The 27,342-nt window shown below is 57.1% G+C and overlaps 1 protein-coding gene across 1 annotated transcript; it reads left to right on the top strand.

Annotated features, from left to right (window-relative positions):
• The first annotated feature begins 514 nt into the window (after positions 1-514).
• KIRREL1 (kirre like nephrin family adhesion molecule 1) lies at positions 515-27,342 on the top strand. Its single transcript, XM_059490181.1, has 15 exons — positions 515-641; positions 16,428-16,577; positions 17,152-17,301; positions 17,702-17,859; positions 18,275-18,425; positions 18,907-19,012; positions 19,717-19,865; positions 20,480-20,607; positions 21,285-21,411; positions 22,651-22,751; positions 23,827-24,025; positions 24,619-24,726; positions 24,964-25,103; positions 25,604-25,681; positions 25,774-27,342. Exons 1-15 carry the CDS (start codon positions 590-592, stop codon positions 26,236-26,238), a joined length of 2,262 nt encoding a protein of 753 aa, XP_059346164.1. The 5' UTR covers positions 515-589; the 3' UTR covers positions 26,239-27,342.

Raw genomic sequence — 27,342 nt, 5'->3', positions numbered from 1 at the left:
CCGCCCCAAATCCCTCTCGCACACCCCAAATTCCCTTCGAATCCCCCTCTCTCGTCCCAGTGCCGCTCTCCGGCCCCAAATCCCCATTGTTCACCCCAAAGCACCCATTTACTCCCCAAACGCCGCTCTCCCGCCCCAAACCCCGCGCTCCCCCGCGCAGCCCCACGCGTGACACGCGCGCACGTCCCCGCTCTCCCCCTCCCTCCTTTCCCTCCCTTCCCTCCTCCTCCTCCTCCTCCTCCTCCTCCTCCTCCTCCTCCTCCTCCTGCCGCTCCCCCCCCGCCGCCGCCGCTCCCGCTCCCCCTCCCGGCGCCCCCTCCGCCCCCCGCCCCGCCCCCGCCGCCGCCGCTCTCGCTCGGGGCTCGCAGCGGAGCCGCCGGAGCTCCGTGGCCCTTCCCGGCCCCTGCCCGGCGCCGGCCCGGCCGGGCCAGGCTCGGCTCGGCTCGGCTCGGCTCGGCTCGGCTCGGCTCGGCTCGGCTCGGGGGGCGGCGCGGGGCCGAGCGGGGCGGCGATCGCGGAGCGGAGCCCCCGAAGCGGAGCCCCCCGGCGGGCCCGGCCCCGGAGCGCGGCCGCCGCCACGGGACGGGAGATGCGGATCCTGCTCCTGTGCCTGCTGACTCTCGCCGGGACCCGCGGGCAAGGTGGGCACCGAGCCGGGGGCACCGGGAGCGGGAGGCTCGGGGCACCGGGAGCGGGAGGCTCGGGGCACCGGGAGCGGGAGGCTCGGGGCACCGGGAGCGGGAGGCTCGGGGCACCGGGAGCGGGAGGCTCGGGGCACCGGGAGCGGGCAGCGCGGCCGCCCCGGAGCGCCGTTCCCAACTCCGCGGGCAGCGCTCCAGCCCCGCTCCCGGAGGGATGAGAGCCGGCTCCGGCCGGTACCGGCGGTTCCGAGGGGTCCCGCGGGGTTCTGGCGGGGCTGGCGGGCCCGCGCTCGGCGCTGGCGGTACCGGAGGGTTCGGATGGAATCGCGGCCGGTTCTGCTCAATGCCGGGCCCGGTTTGACCAAATCCCGCCGTGGGTTCGCGTGGATTCCCGGGACCGGGGAATCGCGGTGGGACCGGGCCCGGCTCTCCCGAACCCCCGGGCTGGTTCTCGTGGATCCCCCGTTCGGTACCGGGGGGATCCCGGTGGGACCGGGCCCGGCTCTCCCGAACCCCCGGGCTGGTTCTCGTGGATTCCCCCGCTCCGGTACCGGGGAATCGCGGTGGGACCGGGCCCGGTTCTCCCGAACCCCCGGGCTGGTTCTCGTGCATTTCTCCGATCCGGTACCGGGAGATCGCGGTGGGACCGGGCCCGGTTCTCCCCGGTCCCGGGACTGCTCCTCGTGCACCCCCCCTCGGTACCGGGGGCTCCTGATGGAACCGGGCCCGGTTCTCCTGGACCTCCCTCCGGTACCGGGGCTGTCCCGACGGAACCGGGCCAGGTTCTGCCTCCCCGGCGCCGCTCCGTTCCCCCGTTCCGGTCCTGTTGGAGCCCCCGGACCGGGACCGAGCTTTTGAGCCCCCCCCCCATGTGGGTCCCGGTCCCGGGGCCGCTTCGGGGGCTTCGGGGGCCCTGGGGTCAAACGGGACCCCCGGGAGGGGTTGGGGGGGTCAGGGCTGAGGGTGATGGGGGGGCTTGACCCGGCCTGGGGGGTCTGTCCGTGTGTCCGTCCGTCCGTCCGTCCGTCCGTGGGGAGCGCAGGGGCCGCCTCCGGGGGGACCCCAGGACCCCAATGCCGGCATTGCTTGGGGAAGGGGCTGGGGGAGCCCGGACCCCCCTTTTCCCACATTTTCCCCCATTTTCCCACCTTTTTCCCCCCCTTTTCCCAGAGCCGCCTCTCGGGGTGGGGAACAACCCGACCCCCCCCTCCCCCCGGGACCCCCCAAAACCCTCCCGGGGGAAACTGAGGCACGGGGGGAGCTGCTGTGCCAAGGTCACGCTGAGGAAAAGCCGGGGGGGGGGGGCTGGGGGTCCCCAAAACCCCCCAAAAACCCTCGGGGGGAGGGGAGGGGGCGCCCCCATCGCCCCAGGAATTTTGGGGGGGGGGCCGGGGCCGGGCTCTGCCCCAGCGCGGCCTCCGGCGCTTCCCAGCTGCAAAATCCAATCTAATTTTTAATTAAGGGGGCGGCGTTGCTAAGATGCCGAGAGGAGAGAGGGGAAGGGAAAGGGAAAAAAAGGAAAAACCAAAAAAAAAAAAAAAAAAAGCCCCAAAAATAAAACCAAAAAAACGCGCCTGGAGCGCGGGGCATTGAGAGGAGCGGGAGGAAGGCGCCGGTGGGGCCGCGACCCCCGGGGCAGCTCCGGGACCCCCGGGACCCCCGCGGGGCCGGGGCAGCTCCGGGGCAGCGCCGGGGGCTCCGCGTCCCCCGGGAACAAAAGCGGCCGCGCTGCCGCCCGGGGCCACGCGGGGAGCGGCGGGAGGGACCGGGGGAACGGGGGGAAACGGCCCCGGTGAAACGGGGGGAAACGGCCCCGGTGTGGGGCGGGAGGGACCGGGGAAACGGGGGGAAACGGCCCCGGTGAAACGGGGAGGAACGGCCCCGGTGTGGGGCGGGAGGGACCGGGGGAACGGGGGGAAACGGTCCCGGTGTGGGGCGGGAGGGACCGGGGAAACGGGGGGAAACGGCCCCGGTGAAACGGGGAGGAACGGCCCCGGTGTGGGGCGGGAGGGATCCGGTTTGAGATGGGAGAGATCTGGTTTGGGATTCAGTGGCTCCGGTGTGGGGTGAAACGGCCCCGGTTTGGGATTCAGTGGCTCCGGTGTGGGGTGAAACGGCCCCGGTGTGGGGCGGGAAGGATCCGATTTGGGATGGGATGGACCCGGTTTGGGATGGCTCTGGTTTGGGATGGGTGGGCTCCGGTGCGGGGCGGGACGGTCCCGGTTTGGGGTGAGACAGTCCCGGTTTGGGATGGGCTGGTCCCGGTTTGGGGCGGGACAGTTCCAGTTTAGGATGGGAGGGATCCGGTTTGGGATTGGTGGCTCCGGTTTGGGATGGGGCAGCTCCACTTTGGGACGGGATGGTTCTGTTTGGGATGGGGCAGGTCTGTTTTGGGATGGTTCCAGTTTGGTGTCAATGGCTCCGGTTTGGGATCAATGGCTCCGGTTTGGGATCAATGGCTCCAGTTTGGGATCAATGGCTCCAGTTTGGGATCAATGGCTCCAGTTTGGTGTCAACGGCTCCGGTTTGGGATCAATGGCTCCGGTTTGGGATCAATGGCTCCGGTTTGGGATCAATGGCTCCAGTTTGGGATCAATGGCTCCAGTTTGGTGTCAACTGACACCAGTTGATCCCAGTTTGGGATCAATGGCTCTGTTTGGGACGGGACAAGTCTGTTTGGGATGCGATGGCTCCGTTTTGGGATGGCTCCAGTTTGGGATGGGGCAGCTCCAGTTTGGGGTCGATGGCTCTCTTTGGGATTGATGGCTCCAGTTTGGGATGGGATGGTTCCATTTTGGGATCAGTGGCTCCAGTTTGGGATGGGACAGCTCCATTTTGGGATGGTTCCAGTTTGGGATGGGACAAGTCTGTCTTGGGATGGTTCCATTTTGGGTTCAATGGCTCCAGTTTGGGATGGGGCAGTTCCAGTTTTGGATGGGAGGGATCCGGTTTGGGATTGGTGGCTCCGTTTTGGGATGGGACAGCTCCAGTTTGGGATGGGGCAGGTCCAGTTTGGGATGGCTCCAGTTTGGGATCAATGACTCCAGTTTGGGATGGGCCAGGTCCAGTTTGGGATGGCTCCATTTTGAGATGGGATGGCTCCGGTTTGGGATGGCGCAGCTCAGTTTTGGGATGGGACAGGTCCATTTTGGGATCAATGGCTCCAGTATCAGTTTGATGCCTCTGATTTGGGATCAATGGCTCCAGTTTGGAATGGGACAGCTCCAGTTTGGGATGGCTCTGATTTGGGATCAATGGCTCTGATTTGGGATCAATGACTCCAGTTTGGAATGGGACAGCTCCAGTTTGGGATGGCTCTGATTTGGGATCAATGGCTCTGATTTGGGATTGATGGTTCCGGTTTGGGATGGCTCTGATTTGGGATCAATGGCTCTGATTTGGGATTGATGGTTCCGGTTTGGAATGGGACAGCTCCAGTTTGGGATGGTTCCAGTTGGGGATCAATGGCTCTGTTTGGGATGGGACAGGTCCGTTTTGGGATGGTTCCATTTTGGGGTCAATGGCTCCGGTTTGGGATCGATGGTTCGTTTGGGATGGGATGGCTCCGGTTTGGGATGGGATGGTTCCAGTTTGGGATGGGATGGTTCCAGTTTGGGATCGATGGCTCCGGTTTAGGATGGCTCTGGTTGGGATGGTTCCAGTTTGGGATGGGGCAGCTCCAGTTTGGGATCAAGGCTCACATCCCTGTGACAATCCCAGTGACCCCAAACCCACCCCAAATCCATCCCATCACTCCCAATCCCGCCCCAAATCCGCCCCAATCCAATCACATCGATCCCATCCCAAATCCATCCCATCCCAATCCCATTCCATCCCTCCACCGTCACCTCCCAGAGGAGCCTTGCCCCCAGTGCCAGGTCAAAATTTGGGGCTTTTATGGAAAATTTTGGGTGTTTTTTGGAAAACGCGGGGGGTTCTCAGGAAAATGTGGGTTTTTTTCTGTAAAACGTGGGGTTCCTGTAAAACGTGGGGTTTCACCCTGGAGCAGGCTGGGATTTGGGGTAATTCTGGGCGGTTTTGGGGTCCCTCCCGCCGCGGGGGGCGCTCGGGCCTGGCGCTGAATGGGGCTCATCACTCTTCATTTCTCACTAAATAATTTTCTGTATCTTATCTAAATGAAAGCCATTATTCTTCCCCGTTTCAATCACTCGCCGTGATTGCGCCTCAAATTGAAATATTTATTCATTTTCTGGGCCCTTCTTCTCCTCTCCGCGGGGCTTTTTCTTTATTTTATTTTATGCTTTATTTCATTTTCTTTTTTAATTTTATATTGTGTTATATTTTAAATTATATTATATGTTTTAATTTTTTTCTTTTATTGTGTATATTTTAAATATATATTTTTTTATTTTGTTTTATATTTATATTTTAATTTTTATTTTATTTTATATATTTTAAAATATTTTTATTTTAATTTTTATTTTTTTATATTTTTATTCCCTTCCTTCCCTCATATGGGAGAGGTGGCAGCAGGGACGTGACCCCAAGGGATTTGGGATCCTGAAGGATTTGGGATCCCATGGGATTTTACCCCTTGACCCCAAATTTCGTGGCAGGGTCAGGGCCAGGGCCAGGGCCAGGAATGGGATTTGGGGTGATTTCAGGTGGATTTTGGGGTGATTTGGGGTGGGAAACCCCAACCCCAGAGCCCTCAGAACCTCCTCCTGGTTCCCTTTGTGTCCCTGAGGTGACCTCTGTCCCAGCTCATTAATTAATCCATTAATTTAATCAATAATTCATTAATTTATTCATTCATTCATGATTTATTGATTTAATCCCCTCTCCTTTAATCCAGTCTTGATTTAATCCCGAGCTTTGCCCACCTGGACAAACCCTGGGAATGCCCAGCTCGGGTTGGGCCTCGGGGATTCTCAGCCGTTTTGGGGAATTTTCGGGAATTTTTGGGGAATTTTTGAGAATCTTTGGGAATTTACGGGAATTATCGGGAATTAATATCCAAGTTTTTGGGAATTATCAGGAATTGTTGGGAATTCTCAGGGATTATTGTGGATTTTGGGGAATTATCAGGAATTATTGCGAATTTGGGGGAATTACAGGAGTTAATATCCTGAATTATTGGGAATTCTTGGGAATTATCGTGGATTTTGGGGTATTTTGGGGAAATTTTGAGAATTATTGGGGATTATTGGGAGTTCTCTGCAGTTCTCGGGGATTTTCGGGCATTTTTCGGCAATTTCCGGCAATTCTCGTCAATTTTCGGCAATTCTCGGGGATTTTCGGCGATTCTCGGCAATTCGCGGCAATTCTCGGCAATTCTCGGGGATTTTCGGGGATTCTCGGCAGTTCTCGGGAGTTCTCGGGGATTTTCGGAAATTCTCATCAATTCTCGGGGATTTTCGGGATTTATCGGGAATTTTATCGATAATTCTCGATAATTTTGGGGAATTCTCGGTGATTTTGGGGTCTCTCGGCAGTTCCGCCCCCTCCCCACAATTTCCCCCCGTTCCCTCCAGGCCGTTTCCCCCCCCCCCCCCCCCCCGGCTCCTCTTCCCTTAATTATCTCTTAATTAATCGCTCCGGCTCCGCTCGGCGCTAATTGCGCTCTCCGGGGCACGCGGATCATTTGCATAAACCCGGATCCGGGACAGGGGGGGACAGAACCCCCCCAAAAAATCCCCCAAAATCTCCCCATTGGGTCAGAACCCCCCAAAATTCCCCCCAAAACCGCAGAGAGACCCCACGGAACCGGGGCAGATCCAGAGGGAACAGCGGGAAAAAGGGTCGGGATTTGGGGTTTGGGATTTTGGGGATTTCGGATTTTGGGGATTTGGGATTTTGGGATCTGGGATCTGAGATTTGAGATTTGGGGATTTTGGGGATTTGGGATTTTGGGATTTGGGATTTTGGGATCTGGGATCTGGGATCTGAGATTTGAGATTTGGGATTTTGGGGTTTGGGATTTTGGGATCTGGGATCTGAGATTTGGGATTTGGGATTTTGGGATTTGGGATTTTGGGATCTGGGATCTGAGATTTGAGATTTGGGGATTTTGGGGATTTGGGATTTTGGGATCTGGGATCTGAGATTTGGGATTTGGGATTTTGGGATTTGGGGATGGGGTTTGGGGATTTGGGATCTGGGATTTTGGGATTGGGGCCAAGGATTTTGGATTCAAGATCTGGGATTTGGGATCGGGGGTTTGAGATGTGGGGTTTGGGATTTTGGTGTTTGAGATGTGGGGATTTTGGGTTCTGGATCTGAGATTTAGGGTTTGGGATTTAGGATTTGGGTTTGGGATGTGGCATTTGAGGTCAGGGATTTGGGATTTGGGATCACTGATTGGGGATTTGAGATCTGGGATTTTGGGATTTTGGTGTTTGAGATCTGGGGTTTGGGATTTTTGGGATTTTGGACCTGGGATTTAGGGTTTGGGGTTTGGGATCAGGGATTTGAGATGTTAGATTTGGGATCAGGGGTTTGGGATTTGAGATCGGGGATTTGGCATTTGGGGTTTGGAATTTGGGATCTGGGATTTAGGGTTTTGGATCTGGGATTTTGGATTTGGCATTTTGGGGTTTGGGATTTGGGATCTGGGATTTAGGGTTTGGGATCTGGGGTCAGGGGCGTGGGGTTCAGGGTTTGGGATCTCCGGGATGCACCCAGAGGAGCATCCAGGGACCTCCGGGTGGGAGGAGGGAACGGGAAAAATGGGGGGAAAAAGGGGGGAAATGGGAAAAAACCTAAAAATGGAAGAAAAAGGGGGAAGAAGGAGGGAAATGGGGGGAAAACCGGGGAGAAAGGGGAAGGAAAAGGGGGAAAGGGGGGAAAAGGGGAAGGAGCCTTTTCTGCAAGGGCCGGGCCAGAAAGGGCTGGCGGCGTTGCCATGGCAACGGGCGGATTATGATCCGAATGGAAATCAAAATCCGGGGGGGGCTCGGGACGGGGATGGGAAGGGAAGGAGGAAAAGGAGGAGGAGGAGGAGGAGGGGGAAGGAAAAAACAACTTTTATTTCCAAGGCGAGAGCGGCTGCGGGCGTTGCCGTGGCAACGGGGGGGAAAATTCATTTTTTTATTCTTTTTTTTTCTTTTTTTTTTTTTTTTAATTAAACGGGAATCGGGGAGGAGGAGGAGGAGCGGGATGAAGGCTCCGGGGCCGGCACCACCCCAAAGCCTCGGGGTGTCCCGTGGGAGCCGTGCCCAGGGGGATTTCACACCCAAAATTCACGTTTTTTCCCCCAAAATTCACATTTCCTCCCTTTAGCCACGTGGCGTTGTACCAAAATCCACATTTTTCCCCCCAAATACACATTTTTCCCCTCAAAATTCACATTTTTCCCTCCAAAATTCACATTTTCCCCCTTTAGCCACGTGGGGGTTTTACCAAAATCCACGTTTCCCCCCCCCCAGATTCACATTTCCCCCCCAAAATTCACATTTTCCTCCCAAAATCCACATTTTCCCCTCAAAATTCATGTTTTCCCTCCTTCCCTAGGTGGACTTTTCCCAATTGTCACTTTTTCCCTCCCTTCCCCACGTGGATTTTCCCAAAATCCACATTTTCCCTTTTTCTCAGGTATATTTTTCCCAAAATCCACACTTCCCCCCTTTCTTTACATGGATTTTTCCCAAAATCCACATTTTTCCCCTTCCCCATGTGGATTTTTCCCAAATTCCACTTTTTCCTCCTTTCTTCACATGAACTTTCCCCAAAATCCAAACTTTCCCCCTTCCCCAGTTGGATTTCCCCCCAAAATCCACATTTTCCCCTTTTCTCAGGTGGACTTTCCCCAAAATTCCCATTTTTTCCCCGTTTTTCCCCTCCTTGGGGCTGGAATTGGGAACATCCCGGAGCTGGGGCCGCTTTTGGGGCCCCTTTTTCCTCCTCCTTTCCCCATTTTGGTGAAATTTTATTTTAAAAAAGGAAAATTCCGAGCGGATTTGATTGAATCAAGTTGGGAAAAAGGGAGTTTGGGATGGGCGGATTTTTGGGGATTTTTGGGGCGATTTTGGGGTTTTTAGGGGATTTAGGGCAGGGATGGAACCCTCGGGGTCAGGGAGAGGAGCAAGGAGGGAAACTGAGGCACGAAAATTCGGTTTTTCCGCGAGAAGCAGCGATTCCCATCCCGGGAAAAATCCGGAAAAAATCAGAAATTGTCCCAAAAATCGGAAATCATCCAAAAAATCAGGAATTATCCCCCAAAAGCGCGGGCGGGCCGGGGAGCAGAGGGTTAAAATCTCGGCGTTTTTGCCTTTCCTCGCCTTTCCAGAGGGAGCCTTGGCAGGAAATTCCTCAAATTCCAGGAGAGTGGGATCATCGGCGGCCCGGCCGCAAACAGCGGGGAGCGGGAGCGGGAGGGCCGGGACACCCCAAAAAACCCGGAATCTACCCCAAAAAAACCCCTCAGAATGTTCCCCAAAAAATCCAGAATTATGCCCTAAAAAAATCCCGAATTTCCTCCCCAAAAAAGTCCATAATTTCGCCTAAAAAATCCCGAATTCCACCCTAAAAAAACGCCGAATCTCCTCCCCAAAAATCCAGAATTACCACCGCCAAAAAATCCTGAATTATACCCTAAAAAAATCCCGGATTCTACCCCAAAAAATCCTGAATTATACCCTAAAAAATCCCGAATTTCCTCCCCAAAAAAGTCCATAATTCCGCCTAAAAAATCCCGAATTCCACCCTAAAAAAACCCCGAATCTCCCCCAAAAATCCAGAATTATACCCTAAAAAAATCCCGAATTTCCTCCCCAAAAAACCCAGGGCCTCATCCCAAAAAAGTCCATAATTCCCCTTAAAAAATTCTGAATTCCACCCTAAAAAAAAAAAACAAATCCCCGCCCATAAAAAAATCCAGAATCACCCCAAAAAATCCCAAATCTCCCCCCACCAAAAAAAAAAACCTCCAAATATCCCCAAGAAAATCCCAAATACTCCCCCCAAAAAACCCCAGAAAAATCCCAAACTTCCCAAATTTCACTTCTGGCCCCCCAAAAACGCCCCCCAATCCTCCCCTGCCTCCCCCCGGCCCCGATTGGCGCGGCCTCGTTAATTAGCGCGGGAACAATGTCTAATTAATGCCTAATTAGGACTTTTGTTTGTTTGCTCGGGCGCTGAAGGGGGGGGAGGATTTTTTGGGGGGAAATTCGGGGGAGGGGGGAAAGGGGAATAAAAATCGTGAATTTAGCGAGAGGGAAATGGGGGGGAAATGTTAAAAACGGGGAGTAAATGTTAAAAAATGGGGGGAAATGGAAAAGAATGGGGGGAAATGTTAAAAAATGGGGCGAAAGTGTCAAAAAATGGGGAAAAGTGTTTAAAAATGGGGGGGAAATGTTAAAAACGGGGAAAAAGCTGGAATGGTTTCATCCCCCCCCGCCCGGAGCTGCGGCCTCGTTAGCAGATGTCTTAATGAGACATCGCTAATTAATGGAATGAACGGCCCCGGGAGAGGCGCCCCAGTCCCGGCCCTGGGGAGCGGGGCGGGGGAGTGCCCGTGCCTCAGTTTCCCCAAAGAATAACCCACCCGTGCCTCAGTTTATCCATGGAATAACCCACCCGTGCCTCAGTTTCCCCAAGGAATAACCCACCCGTGCCTCAGTTTCCCCAAGGAATAACCCACCCGTGCCTCAGTTTATCCATGGAATAACCCACCCGTGCCTCAGTTTCCCCAAGGAATAACCCACCCGTGCCTCAGTTTCCCCAAGGAATAACCCACCCGTGCCTCAGTTTCCCCAAGGAATAACCCACCCGTGCCTCAGTTTCCCCATGGAATAACCCACCCGTGCCTCAGTTTCCCCGCGGAATAACCCACCCGTGCCTCAGTTTCCCCGCGGAATAACCCACCCGTGCCTCAGTTTCCCCAAGGAATAACCCACCCGTGCCTCAGTTTCCCCGAGGAATAACTCACCCGTGCCTCAGTTTCCCCAAGGAAATTCAGCGTCCAAGGCAATCCATTGATCTGTGCCTCAGTTTCCCCCATGGAAATCCAGGGACCCGTGCCTCAGTTTCCCCACCCGTGCCTCAGTTTCCCTATGGAATAACCCGTCTGTTCCTCAGTTTCGCCAAGGAATAACCCAGCCGTGCCTCAATTTCCCCCATCCGTGCCTCATTTCCCCCACCCGTGCCTCAGTTTCCCCACCCGTGCCTCAGTTTCCCCATGGAATAACCCATCCGTGCCTCAGTTTCCCCACCCGTGCCTCAGTTTCCCTATGGATTAACCCCACCCGTGCCTCAGTTTCCCCAGGGCAGTTCAATGTCCCAGGATTGCCGTGCCCGTGGGACGCCATGCCTCACCCCGGTGCCACCACCCTGGGCACGGCCCGGTGCCACCAACCCCTGACCGGTGCCACCAGCGCGGGGACAGCCCAGGGATGGGGCCAGGGACAAAGCCAAGGGACAAGGATGGGGACAGGAACCAGGACAGGGGACACCGGGGATGGTGGCGTGGCAGGGATGGGGACACAGGGACAGGGCCAGCGGCAGTGCCAGCTCTCGGTGGCACCGCGGGGACAGGGGACACAGGGACGGTGGCAGTGCCAGCTCTCAGCCAGGCCGGTGGCATCGTGGGGACAGTGCCAGGGACAGGGACGGTGGCAGTGCCAGCTCTCAGCCAGGCCGGTGGCATGACAGGGACACAGGGCCAAGGCCAGTGGCAGTGCCAGCTCTCGGTGGCACCGCGGGGACAGGGACACAGGGACGGTGACACAGTGGCAGTGCCAGCTCTCGGTGGCACGGCAGGGACAGGGATGGGGACACGGTGACAGGGACGGTGACACAGCGGCAGTGCCAGCTCTCGGTGGCACTCGGGGCACGGTGACGGTGACGGTGGCAGTGCCATCTCTCTCTCGGGGCCATCGCCGTGCGGGGGCGGGGGCCGGGGCCGCAATTAACGGGGAATTAACGAGGGCCGGGTTTAATTACTGCGGGATTAGAGCGGGATTGGGGCCGGGGTGGGGCTGGGGACGCCGGGGGGGACACCGGGGACCGGTCTGGGGACACCGGGATGGGGGGGACAGTGGCAGGGGGGGACCGCAGAGCTCCCGCCAGGACCCCGAACCGCCCCACAGATCCCCCGTGAGCCTCCAGGAGCTGCTCCCGCTTTGCCAGAGCCGCGGGCGGAGATTGCCCCGGGATTGTCCCGGGATTGCCCCGGGATTGCCCCGGGATTGTCCCGGGATTGCCCCGGGATTGTCCCGGGATTGCCCCGGGATTGTCCCGGGATTGCCCCGGGATTGCCCCGGGATTGTCCCGGGATTGTCCCGGGATTGCCCCGGGATTGCCCCGGGATTGTCCCGGGATTGCCCCGGGATTGCCCCGGGATTGTCCCGGGATTGTCCCGGGATTGCCCCGGGATTGTCCCGGAATTGCCCCGGGATTGCCCCGGGCTGGGATTTCGGGCAAGGGGGGAGGGAAGCGGGGAAAGTTCCCCGGGCATCGCGAAATCCCGGACAGCGCCGGGATCCCAAACCCGGGGTCGGGAACACCAGACCCGGGGGATCTCGGGGTCACCCGTGGGGACACGGGGGGACCGTCCCAAATTCCAGAGCCCAGAGTCCCAAATTTCCCAAATTCCCGATCCCAAAATAGCTCCGGGAGCGGGGGGGGCGGGGACGGGGCAGGGCCTGGCCTGGCCTGGCTCGGCTCGGCTCGGCCGGGAGCGGCGCTGGGCTGGAAACGGGGCTGGGATTCCCGGGAAAACGGGGCTGGAACTCCCAGGAAAATGGGGCCAAAATCCGTGGGGAAATGGGGGCCAGGATTCCTGGGGAAACGGGGCTGGAATTCCCGGGAAAATGGGATGGATCCCCGGCAAAATGGGATCCCAAATCCCCATCGGGATGGGATCGGTCCCCGTCAGGATGGGATCCCAATTCCCAGGCAGGGTGAGACCCCACATTCCCGGCAGGACGTGATCCCAAATCCCAAATCCCATTGGGATGAGACCCCACATTCCCGGCGCTGCCGGGGTCTCCAGCTTGGGACCCCTCCCCATCCCATGGGTCCCATAAATCCCATAATCAATCCCATCCCATGGATCCCAATGATCCCACCCCGTCCCGTCCCATAAATCCCAACCCATCCCATGGATCCCGTAAATCGCATAAATCCCATAAATCGCATGGATCCCATAAATCCCATCCCATGGATCCCATAAATCCCATGGATCCCATAAATCCCATCCCATGGATCCCATAAATCCCATGGATCCCATAAATCCCATCCCAGGGATCCCATAAATCCCATGGATCCCATAAATTGCATCCCATGGATCCCATAAATCCCATGGATCCCATAAATCGCATCCCATCCCATGAATCCCATGGATCCCCCAGAAGTCCCGCCCCATCCCACCCCACAAATCCCATAAATCCCATTTGATGGGTCCCACAAATCCCGTCCCATGGATCCTGTGGGTCCCGTGGGTCCCATGAACAAACCCCATAACTCCGATCCCATCCCATAAATCCCATGGATCCCGTGGGTCCCCTCGCTGTCCCCACCCCGTGGTGCCACCCCCGGCTCTGGGGACAGCAGTGACAATGGGGACAGAGGGGACCCCAGGACCTGCCCCGGCCTCTCCTTTCCGCTCCAAAAACCCCAAATCCTCTTTTCTTCCCCAAAGAAAGAAAGAAAAATCCCAACCCGGGCAAGAGATTTTTTTATTTTATAATTATCTCATTTTTATAGAACTCTCCTCCCTCCTCCTCGCCTGTTTTGGGTTTGGCTTTTAGTTATTTAATTTATTTATTTTTTTATTATTTCTTTTTTTTTTTTTTTTTTAGAAATTCTCCTCCCTCCTCCTCGCCTGTTTTGGGTTTGGTGTTTTTATTTATTTAATTTTCTTTTTTTTTTTTCTTTTTTTTTTTTTTTTTTTTGTGTTTCACATATAAATAGCAGCGAGCAGCTCGGGAAGAGGGGAAAGGCTTCAAATTTAAAAGCCGGGAGGAGAAGGGAGGGGAGGAGGGAGAGATTAAATAAGGAGGGAGGAAAAGAAGGGGGAAAATTGGGAAAAAATTGGGAAAATAGGGGATAAAAGGGGGGGAAATGGGGCAAATTGGGAAAAATGGGGGAAAGTGGGGAAAAAGGGGGGGAATGGGGCAGAAAAGGGGGAAAATTGGAGAGAAAATTGGGAAAAATGAGAAAAAAAAGGGGGAAAAGGAGGAAAATGGGGGAAAAGGGGGAAAATGGGGGAAAAAGAGGGGGAAAATTGGATAAAAGGGGGGGAAATAGTGGAAAAAGGGGAGAAAAGGGGAAAATGGGGGAGAATGGGGGGGAAAGGGGGGAAATGGGAAAAAAAGGGGGAAAATGCGGGGAAAAGGGGATGAAAATGGGGAAAATGGGGGGGAGGAAAGGGAAAATGGGAAGAATAAGGAAAAAAAGGGGGACAGCCGGATTTGGGGACATTGCCGTGGGGACAGCCGGGTTTGGGGACATTTCCGTGGCAGGTTTGGGGACAGAGGGACATTGCCGTGGGGACATTGCCATGGGGACAGAGGGACATTGCCGTGGGGACAGGGGGACATTTCCGTGGGGACACTGCCATGGGCACAGCCGGGTTTGGGGACATTGCCGTGGGCACAGCCGGGTTTGGGGACATTGCCGTGCCAGGTTTGGGGACAAGGGGACATTCCCGCGGGCACAGGCACGTGCTGCCACACGGGAGGGGACCGTGGTGACAAAGGGGGGGAGCAGAGCGACACGGGGGCGGTCACGGCGGCAAAGGGGACGCGGTGACAAGGGGTGGCCGGTGGCACGGACGCGGAGGGGACGCGGCAGCGAGGGAGGGAGGGAGGCGCCACCTCGCGCCCGCGGCCACCGCTGTCACCCCGGCGCGGTGTCACCCCGGCCGCCCGAGCGACAAAAGCCCCGCGGCGCCGTCCCCGGAGCGAGCCGGGCCGCGCCACCCCCGCGCCACCACCGGCGACACCGCGGGGGTGGCACCGCCACCTCCCCCCCCAGTGCCGGTCCCTGCCAGGGGAAGGTGACAGGAGGCGGCTCCGGCTGTGACAATCGCCACCAAGCCCCGCTGGCCGTGACAGGTCTGGCACCGCGGCTGGCACTGCGGGGAGGTGGCACCGGGGAGGTGACACAAGGGGGAGGTGGCACTGGCACTGCAGGGAGCCCCGCTGGCCTTTCGGGGTTGGGGACAATGTGTGGGGACACCGGGATGGTGGCACAATATCCCAAACCGTTCCCGGCTGGGCCGGTGCCATCCTGGTGCCCGTTTTCCCTCAATCTCCCCCAAAAATCTCGGTGCCATCCCGGTGCCCGTTTTCCCCAAAAGCCCAGGGCCCATTTTCCCCTCAATCTCCCCCAAAATCCGGGACCGTTCCCAGCTGGGCTGGTGCCATCCTGGTGCTCTTTTTCCCCAAAATCCCGGGGCCATCCCGGTACCCATTTTTCCCTTAATCTCCCCCAAAATCCCAGTGCCATCCTAGTGCCCATTTTCCCCTCAATCTCCCCCAAAACCCGAGCCACCCCCGGCCGTGCCAGTGCCAGCCTGGTTCCAGCCCGGTGCCCGTTTTCTCCTCAATCTCCCCCAAACTCCCAGTGCCATCCTAGGACCCGTTTTCCCCTTGATCTCCCCCAAAATCCCAGTGCCCATTTTCCCCATAATCCCGGTGCCATCCCAGTGCCCGTTTTCCTCCCAATTTCCCCCAAAATCCCGTCCCCCCCCCCCGGTGCCCGAGGCTGCGGGTCCCCCCCGCCGCTCCCTCCCCCGTTCCCCGCTCTGATTTTCTTCCTCCTCCTCCTCCTCCTCCTCCTCCCTCTCCCGGCACCTTCCCCTCTTTGATCTCCCGATCCCGATTTTCCTTCATCTTGCCCCAAAACCCCCGCGGCCCCGGGGCGGGGCTGGCACCGGGGGTGGCACCGGGGGATCCGGTGGATCCCTGGATTCCCCATCCCGGCGATCCTGGGAGCAGATCACCCCCAAACGTGGATTTTTTGGGTGATTTTTGGGGGGGATTTTTGGGGATTTTTGTGTGGATTTTTGGAGATGTTTGGACCCGCCGGGCGTTTTATTTTCGGGATGAAATGCAGGAGCCCGTGGATTTGGGGGTTCAGAAGGAGAGGAGCGGGACCGGGACCTTGTACTGTGCCATTCTGTGCTCTTCGGCGCCGTTCCGTTCCGTTCCGTGCCGTTCCGTGCCACATTCCGGGATAAAACCCCTGGGATTGCAGCCGGGAGAGGCGGGGGGGTCGCGCTGCCCCTTCCCCGCTCCAGGGCACGGCCGCGTCCCTGTCCCTGTCCCTGTCCCTGTCCCTGTCCCCGTTCCCGTCACATCCCGCTCGATTCCCGCGGGCCGCGTGACCCCGGGATCGATCCCCAACAGCCGGGAACAACGGGAACCGGGATCGGGAACCGGGACCGGGAACCGGGATCGGGAACGGGAACGGGAACGGGAACCGGGATCGGGAACCGGGAGCGGGATCGGCATCGGGATTGGGAACGGGAACCGGGATCGGGAACGGGAACCGGGATTGGGAACGGGAGCGGGTCCGGCGGGACCGGGGTGGGGGCGTTTGGGGGACCCCGGGAGCTCCGGGGGTCGTGGGGAGCTCCGGGGGGATCCTGAGGGGTCTCAGGGGGGTCTCAGGGGGGTCTCAGGGGGGATCCCAGGAGACTCCTGAGGTGATCTTGGAGGAAATCTCAGGGGGATCCCAGGGGATCTCAGGGGATCCCAGGGGATCTCAGGGCGATCTCGGGATATTCCGGGATGGCGGCACAGCCGGCGCCGCGGTGCCGGGCACTGCGCCGTGACCGTGGTGCCGTGTCCGGCACTGACCGCGGCGCCGTGGCCGCAGCGGTGCAGACGCGCTTCGTGGAGGAGCCCGAGGACCAGACGGTGGTGGCCGGGCAGAGAATCGTCCTTTCCTGCGTGGTGCTCAACTACTCCGGCATCGTGCAATGGACCAAGGACGGGCTGGCCCTGGGCATGGGGCAGGGCCTCAAAGGTGCCCGGGGACAGGGGGGGACACTGGGGGACACTGAGGGTGGCACTGGCCAGGGATGGGTGGCCCTGGGCATGAGGCAGGGACTGAAAGGTGCCCGGGGACAGGGGGGGACACTGGGGGACACTGAGGGTGGCGCTGGCCAGGGATGGCTGGCCCTGGGCATGGGGCAGGGACTGAAAGGTGCCCGGGGACAGGGGGGACACTGGGGGGGACACCGGGGGTGGCACTGGGTGGGCAGAGCTGGCCCCGGGCCTGGGGCAGGGCCTCAAAGGTGCCCGGGGACAGGGGGGGACACTGGGGGTGGCACTGGGTCAGGAGGGCTGGCATTGGGCGTGGGGCAAGGTCTTAAAGGTGCCCTGGGGTGGCGCTGGGGGTGACACTGGGTGGCAAGGGCTGGCATCGGGCCTGGGGCAGGGCCTCAAAGGTGCCCCAGGGACAGAGGTGGCGCTGGGTGGGCAGGGGTGACCCCATGGGATCGCGGTGTCCCTGTGGGAGTGGCTGTCCCTGTAGCACCAGGATGTCCCTGTGGGATGTGGCTGTCCCCATGTGACCCCGCTGTGTCCCCTGTCCCCAGCCTGGCCCCGGTACCGCATCGTGGGCACGGCCGACTCGGGCCAGTACAACCTGGAGATCCGCGACGCCGAGCTCTCCGATGACGCCGTCTACGAGTGCCAGGCCACCGAGGCCGCGCTGCGCTCGCGCCGCGCACGGCTCACCGTGCTCAGTGAGGGCCACACACCGTCCCCAGTGTCCCCAGTGTCACTCACCGTCCCCAGTGTCCCCAGTGTCACACACCGTCCCCAGTGTCTGTCACTCACCGTCCCCAGTGTCCCCAGTGTCACTCACCGTCCCCAGTGTCCCCAGTGTCACACACCGTCCCCAGTGTCCCCAGTGTCACTCACCGTCCCCAGTGTCCCCTCCCCATCCCCTGTGCCCCACGCAGCCCCCAATGTCCCAGCTGTCCCCAGTGTCCCCTGCCCATTCCCGCCGTCCCCTTCCCCATTCCCTGTGCCCCACACCGTCCCCAGCGTCCCCAATGTCACACACCATCCCCAGTGTCCCCTCCCCGTCCCCGCTGTCCCAGGGCGTCCCCCCGAGCCACTGTCCCCTCTGTCCCCCCGCAGTCCCACCCGAGGACCCCACGATCGACGGCGCCCCCGAGATCCTGCTCAGGGCGGGGACCCCCTACAACCTGACGTGCCGGGCGCGGAGCGCCAAACCCGCGGCCACGCTGGCCTGGTTCCGCGACGGGCTGGAGCAGGACGGGGCTGTCACCAGCACGGTATGGATGTCACCAAACTGTCACCAAAACTGTCGCTGTGTGCCCCCTGTGCCCCCTGCGTGCCCCCTGTCCCACTGTCGCTACGCTGGCCTGGTTCCGCGATGGGCTGCAGCAGGACGGGGCTGTCACCAGCACGGTAGGGATGTCACCTGCACGGTGTCCCCGGTGTCGCCAGAACTGTCTCCTCTGTCCCCTGTGTGCCCCCTGTGCCCCCTGTCCCACTGTCACCACCTTTGCCCGGTTCCCCAATGGGCTGCAGCAGGATGGGGCTGTCACCGGCACGGTATGGGGACACTGCAGCGCGGTGGCCGTCCCCTCCCAGTGTGCCCAGCCCTGCTGGAGCTGTCCCCTGTCCCCGTGTCCCCTCAGGAGCTGTCCCCATGTCCCCATGTCCCATGTCCTTGCGTCCCCCCAGGAGCTCCTGGCCGACGGGAAGCGCGAGAGCACCACGAGCCTGCTGCCCATCACGCCCTCGGAGCTGGACATCGGCCGCGTCTTCTCCTGCCGCAGCTCCAACGAGGCCGTGCCCGCGGGCAAGGAGAGCTCCGTGCGCCTCAACGTGCACCGTGGGTGACACTGGGGACACTGGGGACAGGGACATGGGGACACTGGGACATTGGGGACATGGGGATGGACACACAGACAGCTTCTCCTGCCGCAGCTCCAACGAGGCCGTGCCCGCGGGCAAGGAGAGCTCCGTGCGCCTCAACGTGCACCGTGGGTGACACTGGGGACACTGGGGACATGGACACAGGGACAAGGACTGGGGATACTGGGGACACCAGGGGTGGGAGGGATGGGGACATGGATGGGGATTTGGGGGTATTTTTGTGGGATTTTTGGGGTGTCGCAGGTGGGAGCGGTGTCTGTGGGTGGGATTTGCTGGAGGGACGAGGAGGAGGAGGAAGAGGAGGAGGAAGAGGAGGGGGAGGCAGGGCCGGGACTCGGTGGCCAACACCGACCTCCGGTGGCTGCTGCGGGAAGGGGTGGCCACCCCAGAGCTTTGGAGTCCCCGGTGTCCCCCCTGAGCCGTGGCTGTCCCCGCAGACCCCCCGACGGTGACCCTGTCCATCCAGCCGCAGACGGTGCAGGAGGGCGAGAGGGTCGTGTTCACCTGCATGGCCACGGCCAACCCCGAGATCAAAGGGTACAGGTGAGCCCCAAAACCCGGGATTGGGCTGGGGGGGTCATTTGGGGGCACCCAATGTCCCCAGCCTTCTTCCCAAAACCCCCAGGGATTGGAAATCGGGATTGGGATTGGGATTGGGGTCAAACATCCCCACCATGGCTCTGTGCCCCCTCCCCGAAACCCTTTGGAAATGGTGACTGGGATTGGGATTTTGAATGGGGATTGGGATTGGGATTGGGATGGGGATCGGGGTCCCAAAGTGTCCCTGAATGTCCCCACCATGGCTCTGTGCCCCCTCCCCAAAACCTTTTGCAAATGGCAAGTGGGATTGGGAATTAGGATTGGGATTGGGAAATTAGGATTTAGGATGGGAATTAGGATTTAGGATAGGGATTGGGATTTCGGATGGGGATTGGGAATTAGGATGGGGATTTAGGATGGAGATTGGGGTCACAAAGTGTCCCTGAATGTCCCCAACATGGCTCTGTGTCCCCTCCCCAGAACCCTTTGGAAACCTTTGGGATTGGGATTTAGGATGGGGGTTGGGATTTAGGACTTGGAATTACGATTTAGAATGGGGATAAGGATTTAGGATGGGGATTGGAAATTAGGATTTAGGGTGGGGATTGGGATTTCGGACGAGGACAAGGATTTGGGATGGGAATTAGGATTTGGGATGGGGACCGGGATTTGGGATCAGGATCCCACGGTGTCCCCGCTGTCCCCAGGTGGGCCAAGGGCGGGGTGATCATCGAGGAGGCCAAGGAGAACAGGTACGACACGCAGGTGGATTACACCTTCTTCACGGAGCCCGTCAGCTGCGAGGTGCACAACGACATCGGCAGCACCAACGTCAGCACCCTGGTGGACGTGCACTGTGAGTGACTCCAGAACGGCCCCAAAACGGCCTCGAAATGACCCCAAAACTGCCCCAAAGGGGTCCCAAAGCGGCCCCAAAATGGCCCCAGAACGGCCCTGAAACGGCCCCAAAACAGCCAAAACTGGCCCCAAAACCAGCCCCAAAACCCCAAAATTACCCCAAAACAGCCCCAAAATGGCCCCAAAACCACTTCAAAACCGCTCCAAAACCACCCCAAAATGGCCCCAAAACAGCCCCAAAACTGCCCCAAAACCCCAAAACCATCCCAGAACGGCCCCAAAATGGCCCCAAAATCATCCTAAAACTTCCCCAGAATGGCCCCAAAACCGCCCTAAAACCACCGTAAAACCCCAAAACGGCCCCAAAACCACCCCAAAACTGCCCCAAAACTGCCTCAAAACATCAAAATGGTCCCAAATCCACCACAAAACGGTCCCAAAACCACCCCAAAATGGCCCCAAAACAGCCCCAAAACCGTCACAAAATGGCTCCAAAATGGCCCCAAAAGTGCTCCAAAACGGCCCCAGAACGGCCCCAAAACCCCAAAACGGCCCCAAATTAACCCCAGAGCCCCTCCCCACACTTCCCCTCCCGGTTCTGTGTCCCCCCAGTCGCGCCCCGGATCGTGGTGGACCCCAAGCCCACGGTGACCGACATCGGCTCCGACGTCACCCTGACCTGCGTGTGGTCGGGGAACCCCCCGCTGACCCTCACCTGGACCAAGAAGGAATCCAACATGGTAGGAGCGCCTTCAAGGGCATTCCGGAATGTTCTTTGTGCCCTTGGGGTCGGGGGGGGCTCCGTGTGTGTCAAAACCCCCCAAAAAAATCCCAGGAAAAATTCAAAAAAAAAAAAAAATCCCCCAAAAAAATCTCAAAAATTCTCCCCAAAAAAATCCCCCAAAAAAACCACAAAAAAATGGAAACTGGGATTGGGATTTGGGTTGGGTTGGGGATTGGGTTTGGGATTCGGGATTGGATTTGGGATTCGGGATCAGGTTTGGAATTGGGGTCAAACAGAAACCCTGAATGCCCCCACTGTGGTTTTGTGTCCCCTCCCTAAAATTCCCTAGAGAGGGAAACTGGGATTTGGATTGAGCTTGGGTTTGGGATTGAGTTTGGAGTTTGGGATTTGGGATTTGGGACTTGGGATTTGGGGTTTGGGATTCGGGAATGGGTTTGGGGTTTGGATTGGGGTTGGGATTTAGTTTGGGATTCAGGTTTGGGATTGGCGTCAAACGTGTCCCCTGAACATCCCCACCATCCCTGCGTGCCCCCTCCACACCCCAAAACCCCCCAAAAACTGGAATTTTGGCTGGGATTCCCTCGGGAACGATTTGTGGCCAGGCTGCCGAGCTTTTGGGGGACGTCCCCGAGTGTCCCCACGTGTCCCCAGATGTCCCCGGTGTCCCCGCAGGTGCTGAGCAACAGCAACCAGCTGTACCTCAAGTCGGTGACGCAGGCCGACGCCGGCCAGTACGTCTGCAAGGCCATCGTGCCCCGCATCGGCGTGGGCGAGAGGGAGGTCACCCTCTTCGTCAACGGTCAGCCACCCCAAAAAACCCCCAAAAAAACCCCAAAAAACCCAAAAACACCTCCTGGCGTTCCATGGGAACGGGGCGGATCCGGGCGTCCCAAAAATTCTCTGGTTTTGGTTGGTTTTGGTGGGGTGAAGCGGAGGGAATTTTAAATTTTGCATTTTAGATTTGGCTGGGGAGGCTGTGATGGGGAAAACGGGATTTGGGGTTTTTTTGTTGGGTTTGGAACTGGAAAATTTAAGGGGAAAGGCAAAGGGGGATGGTGGGAAGGGAATAAATCCTGAAAAGAGATTTTTCCGGGGAGATGGGAATGGGGGTCAGGAATTGCAGGAATTTCAAGCTGGAATTTCCTGTGGGAGGTTTTCTCAATTCCACCTAAAACAAGGAATTTTATCCCCCTTAAACCCCTGATCCCAATGCATTCCCCCAGTTCCTGCTAAAACACGGAGTTTTATCCCCCTTAAACCCCTGATCCCGAGCCATTCCCCCAATTCCACCCAAAACACAGAATTTTATCCCCCTTAACCCCCTGATCCTGAGCCGTTCCCCCAATTCCAGCTAAAACACAGAATTTTATCCCAAATCCCTCATTCCTGGACACAGCTCCAGGGATTTCCTCCTCTCATTTCCCACCTGGGCCACCCCAAATTCCCATTTTCCCCTTATAACACCCCAGATCGCCAATTTCCCCCCTGGAGCACCCCAAATATCCTAAATTTCCCCCAAACCATCCCAAATCCCCAGTTGCCTTCCTGGGACACCCCAAATCCCCCATTTCCCCCTGTGGAACACCCCAAATTCCCCATTTTTCCCCCTGGAACACCCCAAATATCCCAATTTCCCCCCTGTAACACCCCAAATTCCCCATTTCCCCCCCCCAGAACACCCCAAATTCCCCATTTTCCCCCCTTGAACACCCCAAATATCCAAATTTCTCCCTTGAACACCCTAAATTCCCAATTGCCCCCCTCAGATCACCCCAAATTCCCATTTCCCTTCTTGAACACCCCAAATTCCCAATTTCCCCCCTGTAACACCCCAAATCCCCCATTTCCCCCTGGAACACCCCAAATATCCCAATTTCCCCCTGTGGAACCCCCCAAATCCCCCATTTCCCCCTGAGGAACACCCCAAATTCCCCATTTTTCCCCCCAGAACACCCCAAATTCCCCATTTTCCCCCCTTGAACACCCCAAATATCCCAATTTCCCCCCCAGACACCCCAAATTCCCAAATCCCCCGCAGGCCCCCCGATCATCTCCAGCGAGCCCGTGCAGTTCGCCGTGCGCGGCGACCGCGGCAAGGTCGAGTGCTTCATCGGCAGCACGCCGCCCCCCGACCGCATCGTGAGTCCCGCTGCACCCCGGAACTGCAAAAAATATCGTTTCATTTCAATACATTAGCAACGTTTAATATTTATCTTATTTGTTATTTATTTATTTTAATTTAATAAATCTCAATGTTATTATTATTTTATATTATCAAATTTTGTCATTAAATATACATTAGAATTTTTATATATTGATATATATTTTTAGATATTAATATCTATTAATATATATTTCTATTTATAGATATTTAGCTATTAAATTGTGTATTTATATAATAATTTTTTATATAGAGATACATATTTTCATATATATTTTAATTAAGTACGTCCTAGGGTTATCTTTATATATTATTACCTGTACATATAAAATTAGTAATATAAAATAACATAAAATAAATATGCAAATAAATATTTAAGACATTTACAAAATTATTTATAAGACAAATCATTTTACAAAGATACATTACAGTTAATGTGTGTTAATGTGCATTTATAATTAAATGTCATTTATTAATATCAAACAAATTAAATACAAAATAAATAAATATAAAACGTAATAATGCTTATTTAAATTTATAATAAATAAAAATAAATATAGATGAATATATTTTATATAATAAATAAGTATAAAATATAAAATAATATTAATAAATCCCTATATTCATATAATTATTTATAAATATAAAATAGATTATTTTACAATGAAAATATTATAAGTAATATATATTAATATATGCTTATAATAAAAATATATGTAAATAGATATAAACAGAATAATAATATAAATATATAATAAATGTATATACATTTATAATATATATAAATAAATATATATAAATGTATAAGCAGAATAATAGTATAAATATATATAATATATACATATAAATACAAATAAACAGAAAACGAATATTATATAAATAATAATGTGATAAATAATATGTAAATAATAATGTAAGACTAATAATATATAAATAATTAAATAATACAGAATTAAATAATGATAACCACATTAATATCAAGATAATTGACAAACCCCAGTACAAAACAGAAAAAACCAAAAAGCACAGAATCATTTCTGCCGCTGCCCGCAGGCGTGGGCGTGGAAGGAGAACATTCTGGAAGCGGGGACGCTGGAGCGCTACACGGTGGAGAGGAGCAACACGGGCAGCGGGGTCCTGTCCACGCTGACCATCAACAACGTCATGGACGCCGACTTCCAGACGCGCTACAACTGCACGGCCTGGAACAGCTTCGGGCCCGGCACGGCCATCATCCAGCTTGAGGAGAAAGGTGACACTGGGGGACAGTCTGGGGACAGCTTGGGGTGACATTGAGATGGGCCCGGCACGGCCATCATCCAGCTCAAGGAGAGAGGTGACAATGGCAGCGAGCTTGGGGACAATCTGGGTGACATTGAGATGGGCCCGGCACGGCCATCATCCAGCTCAAGGAGAGAGGTGACAATGGCAGCGAGCTTGGGGACAATCTGGGTGACATTGAGATGGGCCCGGCACGGCCATCATCCAGCTTGAGGAGAAAGGTGACACTGGGGGACAGTCTGGGGACAGCTTGGGGTGACATTGAGATGGGCCCGGCACGGCCATCATCCAGCTCGAGGAGAGAGGTGACAATGGCAGCGAGCTTGGGGACAATCTGGGTGACATTGAGATGGGCCCGGCACGGCCATCATCCAGCTCGAGGAGAAAGGTGACACTGGGGGACAGTGTGGGGACAGCTTGGGGTGACATTGAGATGGGCCTGGCTCGAGGAGAAAGGTGACACGGGACCCCGAGCTGAGTTATTGGGATTTTGGGATGGGAGCCGTGGCTGTGGCACTGTCCTTGTCCCCTGGTGTCCCCAACTGTCCCCTGGTGTCCCCACAGAGGTGCTGCCCGTGGGCATCATCGCCGGGGCCACCATCGGTGCCAGCATCCTCCTCATCAGCTGCCTGCTGGCCCTGGCCTGCTTCCTCTACCGGCGCCGCAAAGGAAGTGAGTGGGGTCACTCTGGGGTCACTCGGGGTCACTCTGGGGTCACTCTGGGGTCACTTCGTGGTCACTCAGTGGTCACTCTGGGTGTATCCATGGGGGTGTCTATGGAGATCAATTCATGGTCACTCAGTGGTCACTCAGTGGTCACTCTGGGTGTCGTTATGGGGATCTCTTTGGGGGGGTCACTCAGTGGCCACCCCGTGGTCACTCCGTGGTCACTCTGTGGTCACTCGTCAGGCCGCAAGGACGTCACGCTGCGCAAGCTGGACATCAAGGTGGAGACGGTGAACCGGGAGCCGCTGACGTTGCACGCGGACCGGGAGGAGGACACGGCCAGCGTGTCCACGGCCACGCGCGTCATGAAGGCCATCTACTCGGTGAGGGGGGACATGGGGACACCGTGGGGACAGGGACTGGCACCTGGGATGGCAGGAGGGCTGGGAGTGTCCCCAGCCCGGGAGTGCCCCCAGCCCTGGCAGTGTCCCCAGCCTGGCAGTGTCCCCAGCCCAAGGCCAGGCTGGAGACACCTGCGATGGTGGAAGGTCCCAAGGTCTTGATGATCTTTGGGGTCTTTTCCATCCCAAAGAATTCCAGCGTTCCCTGGGCCAGTTCAATGGGATTTTAGGGATCGGTCCTGGATCCATCCCTGATCCCATGGATCCCATGGATTCCCCATCCCTGGAAGTTCCCGGCTCCACCTCAGATCCACCTGGGCTATCAGGAGCCGCCCCTTCCCACCATGGGATGGGTCTCAGGGTTCCTCCCCGCCCATCCCCTTCCATAATTCCATAACCCCACAATTCCATAATTCCATAATCCCATAACCCCACAATCCCACAATTCCACAACCCCACAATTATTCCCGTGGCTTTTCCAGTCGTTCAAGGACGACGTGGACTTGAAGCAGGACCTGCGCTGCGACACCATCGACACCCGCGAGGAGTACGAGCTCAAGGTCCGCTCCCACGCCCCCCTCAACCCCAACCCTGCCCTTCCCACCCACCGGCACTCCCAAAACCCACCGATTTCCCGATTTTGCCCTTCCAGGACCCCACCAACGGCTACTACAACGTGCGCGCCCACGAGGAGCGCCCGGCCTCGCGCTCGGTGCTCTACGGCGATTACCGCGCGCCCGGCCCCGGCGGGCCCCGCTTCGAGCCGCGGCCGCCCTCGCGCCTCTCGCACTCCAGCGGCTACGCCCAGCTCAGCTCGTACCCCCGCGGCGGCCCCGAGTTCCCCGCCGAGGCGGCGGCGGCGCCCCCGGGCACGGCGGTGCCGCCGGGGGACACGAGCAGCCAGCTGTCCTACGAGAACTACGCGGGCGTCGGCGTCGGCGTCGGGTTCCCCGGCCCCACCGCGGCGTTCCCGCCGTACCGGCTGGGTTTCGGCGGCGCCTACGAGCCCTACGAGGCCGTGGGGAAGTTCGGCGGCGGCGCCACGCGGTTCTCGTACACGTCGCAGCACTCGGACTACGGGCAGCGCTTCCAGCAGCGCATGCAGACGCACGTCTAGGGCGGGCGGGGCTCCCTGATATTCAGGGCTTCGCCCGCCCCGATCGACCCCATCCCCGCGGGTTCCTTGGAGCTTCCGTTCATTCCGTTGGTTTTGCCGGTACTTTCCAGCCCCGCCGGTGGGTGGAGGGCGGGGGTTGTGGCCGCGTTGTCCCCTCGGTGTCACCGCCACCCGCTGCCGGGGTTGGAGCCCTGTGGTTGGTCCCGGAGATTTCACAGGGAGCAGCTTGGTGTGTTCCCAAATCCAGGGGGATGAGTAAATCCCAGAAACAGCCCCGTCCCGACCATTCCCATTGGGATCGGCGTGTTCCCAAATCCAGGGGGATGAGTAAATCCCAAAAACAGCCCCATCCTGACCATTCCCATTGGGATCTGCATGTTCCCAAATCCAGGGGGATGAGTAAATCCCAAAAACAGCCCCATCCCGACCGTTCCCATTGGGATCTGCGTGTCCCTAAATCCAGGGGGATGTGTAAATCCCAAAAACAGCCCCGTCCTGACCATTCCCATTTCCTGAGGGCTCTGTGTGTCCCCAAACACAGAGGGATGTGTAAATCCCAAAAAGAGCCCTGTTCCGACCATTCCCATTGGGATCAGCATGTTCCCAAATCCAGGGGGACACACAAATCCCAAAAAAAACTCCATCCAAATCATTCCATTCCCCAATCCCACCAGGATCAGCAGGGGAGTTCTGCGTGCTCCCGAATCCAGAGGGAACACACAAATCCCAGAAAACAGCCCCATCCAAACAATTCCCATCCCAAACCATTCCCATTCCTCAAACCGTTCCCATTCCAGTTGGGATCCACGTGTCCCCAAATCCAGAGGGGACACACAAATCCCAAAAAAACCCCTTTCCAAACCATTCCCATTCCCTGTGCCTTGATTTCGGGGCTGCCCTCCCTCGGGGCTGGCTGCCCCCGCTCTCCCCCATCCCAAATCCCTCCGGATTGGGGGGAATTTGGGGTTTCCATGCGCACATCGTTCCATGGGATCCCCCTGGATCCCTCCTGTGAATGTAAATCCAGCGGGAATCGCGTTCCCAGGAATCCGGGAGCAGCCAGAACTTCCAGACTGGGAGCTCGGCCGGGGACTGGGGGGCTCT

Source organism: Ammospiza nelsoni, chromosome 28, assembly GCF_027579445.1.
Source record: "Ammospiza nelsoni isolate bAmmNel1 chromosome 28, bAmmNel1.pri, whole genome shotgun sequence".
Taxonomy (NCBI): Eukaryota; Metazoa; Chordata; class Aves; order Passeriformes; family Passerellidae; genus Ammospiza; species Ammospiza nelsoni.
This window is presented reverse-complemented; position numbering and strand designations above follow the sequence as displayed.

Bases quoted from the DNA above. Each gene is read 5' to 3' on its own strand.
- KIRREL1 (XM_059490181.1), top strand. From the start codon at position 590: ATGCGGATCCTGCTCCTGTGCCTGCTGACTCTCGCCGGGACCCGCGGG. The intron at 17,302-17,701 runs GTGAGGGCCACA...GTCCCCCCGCAG, and splicing joins CGCACGGCTCACCGTGCTCA to TCCCACCCGAGGACCCCACG. The intron at 17,860-18,274 runs GTATGGATGTCA...GCGTCCCCCCAG, and splicing joins ACGGGGCTGTCACCAGCACG to GAGCTCCTGGCCGACGGGAA.